At 45.6% G+C, this 15,201-nt stretch overlaps 1 protein-coding gene across 1 annotated transcript in view; it reads right to left on the bottom strand.

The window, feature by feature from the left end:
• Window positions 1–15,201, bottom strand: part of BBS4 (Bardet-Biedl syndrome 4) — an 89,124-nt gene that overhangs the window by 12,210 nt on the left and 61,713 nt on the right. The window contains exons 7-13 of the mRNA XM_044980066.1: window positions 14,473–14,526; window positions 8,145–8,272; window positions 6,586–6,640; window positions 5,139–5,207; window positions 3,796–3,948; window positions 3,473–3,644; window positions 923–992 (exon numbers count right to left, since the gene is read on the bottom strand). Of these exons, the coding sequence (XP_044836001.1) occupies window positions 923–992; window positions 3,473–3,644; window positions 3,796–3,948; window positions 5,139–5,207; window positions 6,586–6,640; window positions 8,145–8,272; window positions 14,473–14,526 (701 nt within the window). The remainder of the gene's footprint in view (window positions 1–922; window positions 993–3,472; window positions 3,645–3,795; window positions 3,949–5,138; window positions 5,208–6,585; window positions 6,641–8,144; window positions 8,273–14,472; window positions 14,527–15,201) is intronic.

Genomic DNA, 15,201 nt, shown 5'->3' with positions numbered 1-15,201 from the left:
TGGTGGGCAGTGAATTTGGTTTGAATGCTTGTTTCAGATATGCAGCGTGCTCCCTTATTGTAGGTATATTGTGTAGTGTTCCCGTTACCTATGCCATGTCATTGGCAAAGGTGCAGTTCGACTCTGAAAAGCAACTCAGTAAAAAAAGCACAGTAGGGAACTGTGTATCTTGTCTCTCAATAACTCGCATCTAAATGTGCTCAGTTTATGAGCTTTCAAACAGCCTTGCAAATTCTCATCGGGTTCCCTAAGTCAGCCTGAGATTTTCCTCCCTACACCTCTTCACAAGTAACATTATGCAGGCCCCATTTCTTCAATGAGATTGCATGGTTGTAGTGGAAACTGAGGGCAGGATTTGTCCACATGATTTGACCACAGTTAACAATTCTGCTGATGCATGATTGGGAAGAGACTCCAGCTGTCTCTCCCAGTGCTGTGTAGGGCTAACAGCAGTAATGTTATGTGCTGAGTGAGGGGCCGTTTCCACAGTCACTTTGCAGCGCACAAGTGCACTAAAATATCAAACATGTTTAAAACTCTGTTCTTTTTATAGGCTTTGGGACTTCTATAATTTCTAAGGCTCCACAGAGGAAAACTACCTTCACCACTGCCATCCAGCTCTTGAGAGAGGAGACTAAAAGACTGATGCTGTGTGGTTCACCTTGTGGCCATTACAGATTAAATGTTTACTATTAATAATGGCTCTCCTTATAGCCCTATTATCAGTATTAACATAATGCCTAGAGGCCCCAACCAAGATCAGGGCTCCATTGCAGTAGGTGCTGTACGTAGACTTAATGAGAGCTGGCCCCTGCCCTGAAGAACTTACGATCAAAAAAGACCTGAGGGACAAAAAGGGAAACAGATGAACCGTGGGGGGGAGAAGCTGCTTGCCCAAACGACCATTAGGATTAAGACTTACTGGTCCAGCGCTACAGCTTGCTCATAGGATCGTTTAGCATTCTCAACATCTTCGAGGTTTGTCAGAGCCACTGTTCGAAGAAACAGAAGAACACAAATAAGCTCACTAGCAATGCAAAGCCTCCGCTTTCCCAGGCATAGAGCCTATTTGCAAAGGATAGTTCTGAATGTCAATGCTTTATTCCGCTGCTCTTGGAGCCCCTGCATCAGAATCAGGAACAGCAATGGCACCTCCACAGGAACTGACTTTAAACTGTTTAGCTAGCTGAAAGCATGGGACAAACATTCCTATTAAACCTGTCAATCAAGATTTCTGTAGTTAGCTATGCCCACTCCACGGCATGCCTTGCTTATATGCAGAAACCAATACCACTATGAACACCTCCACACCCAGCCAACTGCAGTAAAGTAAGTAAATGGAAAGAAAATGGTGAATTCTCTGTAACCTGAAGTCTTTAAACTATTATTTGAGGACTTCAGTAACTCAGCCAGAGGTTATGGGTCTATTTCAGGAGTGTGTGTGGGGGAGGGGTGTGAGGTTCTGTGGCCTGCAATGTGCAGGAAGTCAGACTAGATGATCACGATGGTTCCTTCTGATCTTAAAGTGCATGAGACCAGAAGTGGAGTCCCAGAAAGAAGAGAGACATTAACTATCTGTCTGGATTTTAGGCATCCTGCAATTACGCTACCTGCTCAAAGTCAGGGCTTCTATACAGGTTACCCAGTGGCAGATTTAGAATTAGTGGAGCCCTGTGCTCAGCTTCATTTTTGGGACCCAGCCAAGAAAAAGAACATTCTCTCTTATCTCTCCCCGCCCCTGTTTTTCATTCTTTTTTTCTTCATCCTCCTCCTATAAGTAATAGCAAGTAAATGAAAATAAAGTGAGGTACCTTGATTGTTCTTGTAGTCTAACTTATTTTTCCACAGACCGCTTGAAAATCGCTGAGGGTCTTGGCGGACCACTTAATGATTTTTCCAAATACTGTTTGTACCGTTAGCTAACTATTATAAAGCGCTTTGGATAAGAGTGTTTTATTTTTAAAAAATGTAAAAAATACATTGGGGTACATGGTCTGACCACGAGTTAGGGTGCGGGAGGGGGCATAGGGCTGGGGCAGGGAGTTGGGATGTGGAGCGCTTACCTGGGGCAGGTCCCGTTTGGTGTGAGGGGTGCAGGTGGGGGGGTGTGCAGGAGTCAGGGTGGGCAGGGGGCTGCAGGAGTCAGGGAGGGCAGGGAGTGTGTGAGGGGGGTGCAGGAGTCAAAGTTGGGGGTGCAGGAGCGGGCTGGAGTGCAGGAGGGGGCTCAGGTCTGGCCAGGAGTTAGGATGCAGGAGGGAGCTCGGGGTTGGGGTGTGGAGCGTTTACCTGGGGCAGCTCCCATTTGGTGCAAAAGGGTGCAGGTGGGAATGTGGGGGGGAGGTGCAGGAGCTCCCGTTTGGTGCTCAGGGTGGGGATGTAGGGGGGTGCAGGAGTCAGGGCATGGGGGGGCTGGGTATGTGTGGAGGTGCAAGAGTCAGGGAGGGCAGGGTGCTGGGGGTAGGGGGTGCAGGAGTCAGGGCAGGGGGCTGGGGTTGTGGGGGTGCTTCCAGCCCCTTACCCCAAGCGGCTCACAGCAGGGGGTTGGGGGGCTATGTGTAGGGTGAATGCGGGGGCCACACCTTTGCTCTGCCCTGCCCCGATTCCATCCCCTTCCCCAAGACCCTGCCCCCACCTCCTCCCCTGAGTGCGCTGCGGCCCCGCTCTTCTTCCTCCCTCCCAGAACGACCTGAGCGCTGGCAAACGGCTGTTTGGTGGTGGGGGAAGCGGCACGCTCAGGGGAGGAGGCGGGGGAGGGGAGAGCCTGGCTGCTGGTGGGTGCGGAACCTGCAGCAGGAGCCCCAGGAGCCAGCAGGACCAAGCTTTTGCCCCTGCAGCTGCTCGACCCTTGGGCCCTCTGTTGTTGGGGGGCCCATGCCAGGGCACCCTGTGTTTTACTGTAAATCCACCTCTGAGGTTACCCAGGTTGTTTAATCTCCCAGAGCCTCTGCCAGAGTAGACAGAACAAGGTGAATCCCCCTCTTGAATGTACACAATCCCCTTACCAGTGGACTTGCAATGCCTGGTTTCTAGTTTTTCTAACCTTGGATTTAGTGCTGGTGAGGAGTGCCAGACTGAGGATACCACAGAAACCCCAGTGCTCTAAGCACAGAAGTCATTGCAAGAGCAGCACCAGTGCAAGCTTCTCTGCATCACCCCACAATGGTCCTCCCACAAAAGCTGGGACCAGTCATGGTGGTTTGGGGGGACTACACACTAGTCTATAGCAAAAACTGTATTTCAGCGAGCGAGAAGGCATTGACTTTTGGTCACTGCTGATCTGATTTCAAACCAGCCCATGACCTGGTGATGAAAAACTTTTGAATACCAGAGTGCTGAGTTATCCAGTCTCAGATAACAACTTGCATCACCTCTTGCTTTCCCACCTTAAAATCCAGTATTTCCCAAAGACGATATTCATACAGCTCTGTGGGGTAGGAGTAAGGGGAGAGGGCAGAAGGGAAGGGTCATTTACCTGCCAGGAGCATGTAGAGCTCTCCCATCCGGGGCTGGAAGTTGACAGCGGCGCTGAGAAAGTGGAAAGCAGATGCATACTGCTGCATTGTCAGGTGGACTAGCCCCAAATTGTACAGAATCTTCCAGTCAAAAGGAGCTAAGTAGTTGGCTCGCTTCAAGCAACTAATAGCCTGCAAAGAGGAACAACACTGCTAGTAACATGCCCTGAGTGGTCAAGACTTTCTCCAGTCTCCACCACAGAGGGAGGATCCTTGTTTTATATTTGTTCTTACACAAATCAAATTAAATATAGTTAGAAATGGAAGGGAACCAGGCACTTACTGCCACGTATTTCTTCTTGCCGAAGAAGCACATTCCAATGTTGTTCCATAATGGGGGGCTTTCAGGCATGGTGTAGGCTATTACCCTGTACTTGGTGAGGGCTACATCAAAATCACCGTGAGTCTGCATCATACTGCCAGCTGCCAAGATAGCCTTCAAAAGAGCTCGACAGTGAGTGGTTGAGACACTGAGCTTCCCCAAACACGGTGAGGAGAAAATGCTACAAAGTTATTAAACTAAAAACAAGGCCAATGGTTTGAGTGAAGATTCTCTTTGGGGAACTCTCTGCTAGAGAATTGAGAACAACTGGGAAATCTACATCCTGGCTAGGAGAGGGCAGGGCATTGGGAAGGGTCCCACACTTCCCACATTCTCTTTCCTGTTCAATGTGGCTAATAAACTCTGCATCCTGACTAGCTAATACTCTTCCAGTGATTCACAATAACAGCTTCCAGAAGTCTGGGCTCTGAAAAGGTCCAGATACTAATTGTTTCTTTTATATGACAAACTGGAACAGAAACCTTCCCAGGGCAACTTAAGGGGAGATTAAAACATTCCTTAACTCCAAGGCATGTACATCAAACCCTGGACAGTTCACACTACTGGATGAGGGTGACAGCAAACTACTGAACATATGCGATTAAAAAGAAAATCAAAGATACTGCACCAAAATTAACTTAGTTTAAACTAAACTACATTTGTCCAATAAATTATTTGTAACACTTCACAGTGAGCTGGCATAAAGTCTGGAAAAGTAATGTAGTCTTCATAATAATAATACTTGGTTTGTATTTATTCATTGCTTTGCCATCCATAGATCTCAAAATGATTTACATTATCCCCATTATTCAGATCCCATCCTCAACTAGCTAGACCAAAATTACCCACCACTATAGCTGAGAGAGAGAGACCATGTGAGAATTATGATCTTTGCAGACTAGCAAAGGAATGATGTTCCACTACACCATCCTTATTCACTTGTGTCTGTGTTCTGCTCCAGAAAGTTGCAGAGGTACACTGAATTCCCAGGAACGTGGTGCACAGCTCTCATGATGAATTGCAACAGTTTGAAGTAATAGGTTAGAGAAAAGCAATTTCCATTTGTTTAAAATTCTTCTATGGAAAATATATGAAACTTTCCATTAAAAGCAAATAGGCCCCATAGATAACACCCTCTATCCTCATCAGATGGAGGTCACAGATATGCGTTTTGGAACAAGTTTTTTGGGAGCATGGCCCCCTTTTCAGCCCATGCTCTGGTACTGGGGATATTTTACACAAGAATTAGTTTTTATGGGCCTAATGCCATCACTAAATTGGCTTGTATATATTCTTTATGGTACCTTATAATTGGTGGGATCATATGTAAGTGCATTTCCAAGATGTTCAAATGCCTTCTGATAAACCCCAAGCTGGGAAAAGACAAAGGAGTGTCAGAAATGCAGGCTCAGAAGGGTTAAACGTGCAGATAACAAACAGTGTTTTTGGTTATCACTTAAAGTAAAGGATTCAGAAGAGTTAGCTTTATTCTGTTGCAGTTACACTCTCACGTGTGCAGTGCTCTTACTTCACAATCCACAACCAGCTGGAACAAAATGGATTCCTCTGATAAAAGAGGGAACACAACTCAACCTGATGCAGACTGTCTAGCCCAGAAAATAGATTTCTATATAGCTGTGTTGGGGAATAAGAACGAATTGGAGAGTTTTTTCTACAAAGGAGCAGGGACTGACTTCCTGAGCATCATAAGCCACAGCACAGATTCCCTGACCACTTTTCCTCCCTCCCCGTGCTCTCCACAGCGCCCTTCCCCAAGTAAGAAATGCCCCAAAGTCTATCTGCTTAGACTGCCCTCAACTACTGAAGTCAATGGGACTTGAGTGCTCAGCAGCATTACAGGCCCATACAGTAGTCAGGCTAACCCTGATCACATGCTTAAGTCCCACTGGATTCAATGGAGATGCTAAGGAATTACACTGGTATAATTAAGATATCAATTCAACCCATTATTCAAACTCCATTACCTTCCTCCTCCCCCAGAACTGCCCCGTGCCTATTGACAGAAGGTATCTAACCCTGCTGTGACTCATGGAGACAATCAAGACTGGCAAGGTATTTGGAGTGAATTTTGGAGTCCAGGGATGTGACACACCACAAACAAGGGAAGTCACAGTGTGGACAGTTGTGCAAGTTTCTGCCCATGCTACTCTGCCCAAGCACCATACTTTGCTCTGTCTCTCCTGCTCCCTCCACAGCTCTACTGATGTCCTTCAATCTTGGCCTGCAGCCCCCTTGAGCAAAGGATGACAGCTGTACCAAATACTGCAGTGAGGAGGTAGTTTGGGAGACAGATGATCTTTTGCTCATGACCCAAGTCCCCAGTGATAAACGTGCTCGTGTTATTTAAATCAATTCCAATTTTCTCCAAGGTGCATTAGTGTTAAACAATTTCATGGCTGCTCTTCTAGGAGAATAACTCGCTAAGCTCCATCCCCAGAAACAAGGTAATGACTAGTCAAGTTTTATTGTACTTGGGAGAATGAGTAACACAATTAGGGCAGTAGCCAAACAGAATTCCTGCTCTGGCTCAGAACCAGGAAATCAAGTTACTCCCCTTCAGGAGCCAAATGAGAAAAGAAGAGACAGAGGAGCAAGCTCCATCTTGTCTGATGTGGCCTTTTGAGAAATATGTCAAACTCACATGGAGATGAATAGAAATTTACTCCAGATGCAACTGCCAGGCCATTTAAAATATAATTAGGTCCACATAGTAGCAACAGTGTTTAGTACCTGCAAATAGAGTAAACCCAGGGTCGTAAGCAGCTCTGTGTTTTCTGGAGAAAACCTGAAATACAAAACCCAAAGTTTTACAATGTCTTGGCAGTGCTAATACAAGGTGAAGTATGGAATCCCTGAGACTCCACTCAATGTAAGAAAGATCCCTCTTACTACTGCTAATAAAACCAACTAATAATATCACCCTCACCACCTCCACGTGGTGTTTAGGGCACGTTATATCTGAACACCTCAAAATGTTTTACAAAAATGAATCACTCCTCATGCCCCTCTGGGAAGTAGGTAGTATTTTACGTGGGTAAACTGAAGTGCAGGAGGTTAAATTACTTGTTTAAGATCTCTCAGTGAGTCAGTGTCAGAGCTGGAAACAGATCACCTTTCCCAAGGCAGAATGCAGGCGATAGCTTTGTGGTTGATGGGTAACATACACTATCCCATTCAGCTGAACTGAGAACAACACTGACTCACTCAAAATGGACACTTACAATGAACGTGTCACATGTTTTCAGTTGCAGTTTGTGATTCCCAAGCCCTCATCTGTACAGTTTTGTAGGCTCTTTAAAAAGCCTCCCCATTTTCAAGGCCTTTCAAGCAAATACTAAATATAATGAATAATGAGCAGCAGAGAAAGAAAGAGCAGGTTAGGGACACCACATACTAATGAACTAGCTGCTTATACCGAGAGTTAGGTTCCAAACCCCAGTTTGGAAGGTGCATTGTGCTAACACCTATAGGTCTCAACCAGGTTGAAATCTCATTGTGCAAAGTGCTGTACAAGGATAAAGCAAGGACAGAGTTTGGAATCTCCAATAGGCGAGGCATACTTTGGTTGTAAGGTCTTTGTGTTTTCTGTTTGGTTATGATAATACAAATAATAAATTACACCACCACTGACAGGGGGATGAGAAACAGGAGAGGATGGGGTAACAAAACTAATAGGATGCTTTAGCTCAGACTAGCTGTGTGCACAGTTCCAATGAGCAGCAGTAATTGCCAGTAGTCTTTCCTGGATATTTGTCCACTATGCAGAACCACTGCTAATTTAGCTGGTGTGGGACAATGCAGATCAGGATTGAGGGACTGGGCTGGAAAACTCACAGCACCAGCCTGGCTCAAGCCTCACTTTTAGACCCTCACTTTCATGCACCAAAAATTCACCCAGTGAAGTATATAACAATCCAGTAAGTTCAAAATGGCTGTTGATTGCTCACTGCTCTTGACAACAGTAAAGCGGGGACAGTTGTGAGCAGCAATCATTCAGCTCTGTGTTTCAGGCTTTAGCACATGAATCATGGGATTTGAGAAGTGGATTCTGTATACATTTGCTGCCAGCACCTCCATTCATGTGTCTTCCACTCTTCTCTTGGCAAGGGCTTCAAAGAGGTCCCTGACACATTGTCAGCTGGAGTAAGACTACTGCAGCCAAGATCAGAGATGGTACAAAGCTGAGAAACTCCAGATCTGCCCAGGAGCACTGTCATTTTAAAAAATAAGACACATTCCTGAATTCACCAATCAAGATTCTCCTAAGAGGTGGGAGATGAAATTCTTACTCCACTGCTTTCTTATAGACTTCGATGGCTTTGTCGGTCTCCCCTTGCAGCAGGTGAATTTTTCCCAGCATCATGTATGTCAGATCATGCCTGTTGAGCTGCAAGGCATCATTCAGCTGGTCTTTTGCCTACACACAAAACCACACACACAAGAGAAAGAGAGTAAAATCAATGTGGTTGCAGAGTTCACAGTGAAGCAATGACCCAAAAGCTGTCAGCTGTGAGCACCAACCCTCGTGTTACTACATGGAGAGAAAAGAGATCAAAGGTTCCAGCCAAGCTTGAAGAATTTTATTATAAAGGCCCAGCCTATGAGGTGGTTGTTTAATAAAGCTCTGCAACAGGAGTCATGAGTTTTTAGGGAGAGCACTTCAAAGCTAAGCACTTCAAGCCAAAGCAAAACATATTGATCTGCCAAGAGAGATACAGATGCCTGTTTGTTCCTGTACAGTATCCGAGATCCCTTGGGGGCTGCTAAGTTTGTTACCTTAACAAGGACAAGTGCAGAGTCCTGCACTTAGGACGGAAGAATCCCATGCACTGCTACAGACTAGGGACCGAATGGCTGGGCAGCAGTTCTGCAGAAAAGGACCTAGGGGTTACAGTGGACGAGAAGCTGAATATGAGTCAACAGTGTGCCCTTGTTGCCAAGAAGGCTAATGGCATTTTGGGTTGTATAAGTAGGGGCATTTCCAGCAGATCGAGGGATGTGATCATTCCCCTCTATTCAGCACTGGTGAGGCCTCATCTGGAGTACTGTGTCCAGTTTTGGGCCCCACACTACAAGAAGGATGTGGATAAATTGGAGAGAGTCCAGCGGAGGGCAACAAAAATGATTAAGGGGCTGGAACACATGACTTATGAGGAGAGGCTGAGGGAACTGGGATTGTTTAGCCTGCAGAAGAGAAGAATGAGGGGGGATTTGATAGCTGTTTTCAACTACCTGAAAGGGGGTTCCAAAGGGGATGGATCTAGACTGTTCTCAGTGGTAGAAGATGACAGAACAAGGAGTAATGGTCTCAAGTTGCAGAGGGGGAGGTTTAGGTTGGATATTAGGAAAAACTTTTTCACTAGTAGGGTGGTGAAGAACTGGAATGGGTTACCTAGGGAGGTGGTGGAATCTCCTTCCTTAGAGGTTTTTAAGGTCAGGCTTGACAAAGCCCTGGCTGGGATGATTTAGTTGGGTTTGGTCCTGCTTTGAGCAGGGGGTTGGACTAGATGACCTCCTGAGGTCCCTTCCAACCCTGAGATTCTATGATTCTATGAACATATGCATTTACAGTTCACTTTTCTGCAAAATGCTCATGTAAGCAATGAGCCAGGATTGCCATGTAAATGCAGAAAGAATTCATCAGCTCTAGCCAGGCACATGTAAATCCTCTGCAATGGGGAACACTTCCAAACTCTTGTTACTATAACATCTTCCTCTTCCTCCCAAACTGAGCCAGTAGGAGGGCAATAAAAGTTTGCAGCTTTCTAGCACATGGCACGTTAAAAGAAGAGATGCTGACAAGGTAAAAGACAGAAAAGGATTTATGCAATACCGGATATTCATTACCAGCAAATGTTAAACAGCCAGCAGTCTCCATGGGCTTCATTATATTTTATAGGTCCATGTGATGTTATGTAAGAAGTATGCACTCCCCAGAGGGAAGGCTGTCAGACTAATGGGACACTTTATAGCATAACAGGTCCCAAATTTGAGATACCTTTTTCTTTCAAAAGTAGTCTCATATACATATATTTTCCCCATAAGCCAAATAAATGAAGGGACATCATCACAGATGGCAGGTCCCAGATATGGACCTACCTTCTAAACATCTCGCTGTTGCTTTGCAATGATAGGGGAAGGAGTATGAGTAGAGCCTTGCACACGTGTGGATGCGGATATCCGCGGACCATGTTTGCAGATTGAGGATCGGATGCAGATACAAATTTTGTATCCGTGCAGGGCTGTAAGTACGAGCTCAACACAAGGATTGCAGTATTCTTAATAGAAGCAGTTTTAAAGGGGGCCTGACCTAACTACAACTGACTGTAACAGATACAATGAGTCCACCACCCTGCTTGATGGTGCACTTAGATTGTGTAATTCAATACGGATTTTAAGATGAATACAGCTCCCATCTGAGGCAGCAGACAATATTTGATCTCTGCCAGGGATTGATTGGTAAGGGAATTTTTACATTTTTAGAGGCTGGGAGTGGGAAGATCAAATTGGGAACCATTTGTTCCCTTGAAATGCTGTGTTTTCCATCTAAAATGGACACCTCACAAAATCAACACCAGCAGCTCAGTTCTCATCAGGTGAAGCCATGCAGTGACATCTAAGTGAGTAGCATGAAATGACATGTTTGGAGGGAGTGCAAGGGGATTGAGAGTCCAATTTCAAATTTCCTAGGTGTTCTTTTATTAGTTGCTAAGCACCAGAAGCACTGCCAATGCATCCACCCCCATCCATCCACTCCACAGCAATGGAGCTGCTCTATGACTTCTGCTCCAGGCTTCCTGTGTGAGTAGCTTCCACACCACTAGCAAACCCATGCCATGGAGGCAGGGAAAAGAGGTGAGCCCCTCGAGCTCAGCTGCTCTGCAGTGTACAGGATCCCTTGGTACCTCCAACATGGAATCTCCAAATCCTGCCCTCAGTCCCAGAGCCCTTCCTCAGCCTTCCCACTACTAAGCCCAGCTGCTTGGACCGTATGCTGAGGCCAGGATTTGGGCCTTACACCTTTCCCATCTTCAGGAAGGTACATCCCACAGGTTATAACCACCTCCAAGAGGCTAGAAACTCATCTACACCTTTGTAAAATGCTCCAAGACAGGAGGCGCATCCCCTCATGTCAGAGTGTGGTTTGTTATCCAGCTAGACAGGCAAACTCTAGGGGTCATCTCAGAATGGCTAGAAGATTTCTTTGAAAAATGGAAATACTCTCTGGAAAATCCTAGTTCAGACAAGGCCCATCGGACCCTGTCTAGATTACAGTTCTTGGTCGCTTTGTAACCCAAGTTCACTGGTTGCCAGTTTACTCAAATTAATTCCCACAACTGCAATGGCAAATATAAACACCCCACGTTGCTTTTAAACAGGAAATTAAGTTTATTCTATGGCTTAGCCTAGAGTGAACCACAAACATTTAGGAAGATGTCCACATTTGCAGTTATAGTCCTGTTGCTTAACTTGAGTGAAGTGTCAATCTTGAGTTACGGCATGACCAAGAAGTCTAGTTTAGACAGGGTCTGGGAGGCTTCCACCATCCCCTTTCGGCCATTTCCAAACCTCACTTCACTCTGCACATTGCCAGGGGGATACATCTGTTAGTTAGGGACTCATTAGTGGCTGATTTGTAAAGGGTTGAATGCCAGAATTTTATTGATGTAGCTGCGCTTGTGAGTTTATAAACAGAGAGCTCTGTTGTATTAATGTAGATGGAATAAACAGGCCCAAAGAATCAAAAGTGTTAACATGACCTTCAGAGTATGTCTACACTGCAATTAAACATCCTCCCCACTCGCAGGGTCCCAGAGCTCAGGCTTCAGCCCAAGACTAAATGTCCACACTGCAATTTTACAGCTCCGCAGCCTGGGCCAGCTTGCATGGGCCAGCTGTGGGTGTTTAACTGCAGTGTAAATATACTCTAAGCCCTGGTCTACACTACGAGTTTTGGTCGAATTTAGCAGCGTTACATATAAATAACCCTGCACCCGTCCATATGATGAAGCCGTTTTTTTCAACTTAAAGGGCTCTTTAAATCGATTTCTGTACTCCTCCCCTGATGAGGGGATTAGTGCTGAAATCGACCTTGCTGGGTCGAATTTCATAGAATCATAGAATCTCAGGGTTGGAAGGGACCTCAGGAGGTCATCTAGTCCAATCCCCTGCTCAAAGCAGGACCAAACCCAACTAAATCATCCCAGCCAGGGCTTTGTCAAGCCTGACCTTAAAAACCTCTAAGGAAGGAGATTCCACCACCTCCCTAGGTAACCCATTCCAGAGCTTCACCACCCTACTAGTGAAATTTTTTTTCCTAATGTCCAACCTAAACCTCCCCCTCTGCAACTTGAGACCATTACTCCTTGTTCTGTCATCTTCTACCACTGAGAACAGTCTAGATCCATCCTCTTGGAACCCCCTTTCAAGTAGTTGAAAGCAGCTATCAAATCCCCCCTCATTCTTCTCTTCTGCAGGCTAAACAATCTCAGTTCCCTCAGCCTCTCCTCGTAAGTCATGTGCTCCAGCCCCCTAATCATTTTTGTTGCCCTTCGCTGGACTCTCTCCAATTTATCCACATCCTTCTTGTAGTGTGGGTCCCAAAACTGGACACAGTACTCCAAATGAGGCCTCACCAGTGCTGAATAGAGGGGAATGATCACATCCCTCGATCTGCTGGAAATGCCCCTATTTATACAACCCAAAATGCCATTAGCCTTCTTGGCAACAAGGGCACACTGTTGACTCATATTCAGCTTTTCGTCCACTGTAACCCCTAGGTCCTTTTTTCTGCAGAACTGCTGCCCAGCCATTCGGTCCCTAGTCTATAGCAGTGCATGGGATTCTTCCGTCCTAAATGCAGGACTCTGCACTTGTCCTTGTTGAACCTCATCATATTTCTTTTGGCCCAATCCTCTAGTTTGTCTAGGTCCTTCTGTATCCTATCCCTACCCTCCAGCGTATCAACCACTCCTCCCAGTTTAGTGTCATCTGCAAACTTGCTAAGGGTGCAGTCCACACCATCCTCCAGATCGTTAATGAAGATATTGAACAAAACCGGCCCCAGCACCGACCCTGGGGGCACTCCACTTGATACCGACTGCCAACTAGACATGGAACCATTGATCACTACCCGTTGAGCCCGACCATCTAGCCAGTTTTCTATCTACCTTACCGTCCATTCATCCAGCCCAGACTTCTTTAACTTGCTGGCAAGAATACTGTGGGAGACTGTATCAAAAGCTTTGCTAAAGTCCAGAAATAGCACATCCACTGCTTTCCCCTCATCCACAGAGCCGGTTATCTCATCATAGAAGGCAATTAGGTTAGTCAGGCATGACTTGCCCTTGGTGAATCCATGCTGACTGTTCCTGATCACTTTCCCTTCCTTTAAGTGGTTCAGAATTGATTCCTTACAACCTCTCTGCTGGAAAAACACAGGCCCAGCACACAGTCTTATCAGCCACTGAGAGAGTTGGCAAACTTGCACTAGCATCAGGCTATTAGGGCATTGCTTTTACCTGCCTCTTTGTGGTCACAGATTTAGAGCAGTTTTGCAAAATATTCCATTTTGGTCAGCTGAGCCATACTCTTATTAGACATAAAGCAAGAGAGAGATAGGAAAGAGAAGAAATAAGGTGGGTCAGGAAAAGAACACACAAGAAAGGGTGTGGGGCAGATGAAGTCTCACATCCCAGTTAGCGTTCGAGATTTAGCCAAGCCGATGGAGGTGGCAGTGTCATCCGGGTCCCTCTTTCTGGTTCGGTCTGGTCAGGCCATTTCTCAGTATTAGGATGAAGAAAGTCTGGGGTCCCCGGAGATGGTGGGGATGGCAGCCATGATAGTGAAGCTTGCTCCTTTCCTGCCTGTCAATCAGCGTTGTGGTAGCCCCTCTGCTTATTTTCATCTCTCAAAGTCTTTTTGAGAACCCCAAAAGTCAAGTGATGGGCAGATTATCCCGTCATTATTTTGTCCACCAATTAGGCCTAATTTCCGACAGACCTATTTTGGTTCACGGATTTCCAGTCCCACACTTCTCTTGTTTACTAGGCATGATCTCAACAATCCTTGAGGTATGTCAACAGGTCATTTTGTTTGCACTAATTTAGATTTGTCTCTCCATTTTGTACCTTTTCCCATCAACATTTATTTTGTTCCCATCAACTTTTTACTTTCACTCACTTTTTATAGTTGAACTCACAATTAGGGTAAATTTGTAGACCCCATTATCACAACAGATCAAACATTTGAAACAGCTAAGAAACCAGCCTGACTGTACGTGATCCCTTTATCAGTAGAACTACTGAAAAGAGAATCAGGTCTCTAGTGATGTCTTAAGGCTTGTCTATATGGTGGGGTAATGCGCACCAGAGGAGTGTGAATTCTACAGCATGTGAATTCTGTTGCACACTATCTGGCCTGTGTAGACCCTGCTGGTGCACACTAAAACTTCCCTAATGTGAGAAGTTTTAGTGCACACCAGCAGCGTCTACACGGACTAGCTAGTGCACAACACGTTGGTACGCATTAGAATTCACACCCATCTGGTGCGCATTGCCACACCATGTAGACAGGCTCTCAGTGATGTTGTTTGGACAAGACAAGCACTCGAGTTACCTTGTTGAAATGTTTCAGGTACATGTAGCACACGCCCAGGTTGTGGCAGATCTCCTACGTATAAAGGAAAAAGCTGCATAAGGGTGAACTTGACATTGGATAATCAGAAAAAGACTAGTAACGGTTATTGGTTTGGATGGGAACTTCCATGGACTTTGTAGTTCAAAGAACTTGCTACACTTCAGCCATTTTGATAATCTATTTGTCTTGACCCTCAGCATAAAGAAGAGTACATCCCAGGGGAGGTGACAGCAAGAGAGCAGTGAGGACAAAAGAGGGAAGGCCTGTGCAAAGGGATCTATACTTGGCTGAGACTGCACTGGATTCCCAGTGGGGAGATATGAATCCATCACATGTGACCTCTATTATACCAAGAGATCCTCTCAAAACATCCCTAGTCTATTATAAACACAATTTGAAAGTGGGCCTAACTGACCAAAATACAGGTCCTGTACCAGAGAGGCTGGGATCCTTTCAGCATCCTAACTATGCTGGTGGCATATTTATACCAATCCAGTTCATGGCTAAGAATTTGTTAACAGACAAGCTACATCCTGTCTTTTCCCATTCTGGGGGATGTGAGGAGCAATGCCAAGCAGCAGAGCACCCCCATAAGTTTCCCTTCTTCTTCTGCTAAAAATGTACCCCACTTTACCAGTGTAGAAATTGTCTACATTCCCTAGGTAGATCTCTGCATTCTCCCTGCTAATCTGTGGAATATTTTACCCT

Source organism: Mauremys mutica, chromosome 11 (genome assembly GCF_020497125.1).
Source record: "Mauremys mutica isolate MM-2020 ecotype Southern chromosome 11, ASM2049712v1, whole genome shotgun sequence".
Taxonomy (NCBI): domain Eukaryota; kingdom Metazoa; phylum Chordata; order Testudines; family Geoemydidae; genus Mauremys; species Mauremys mutica.
This window is presented reverse-complemented; position numbering and strand designations above follow the sequence as displayed.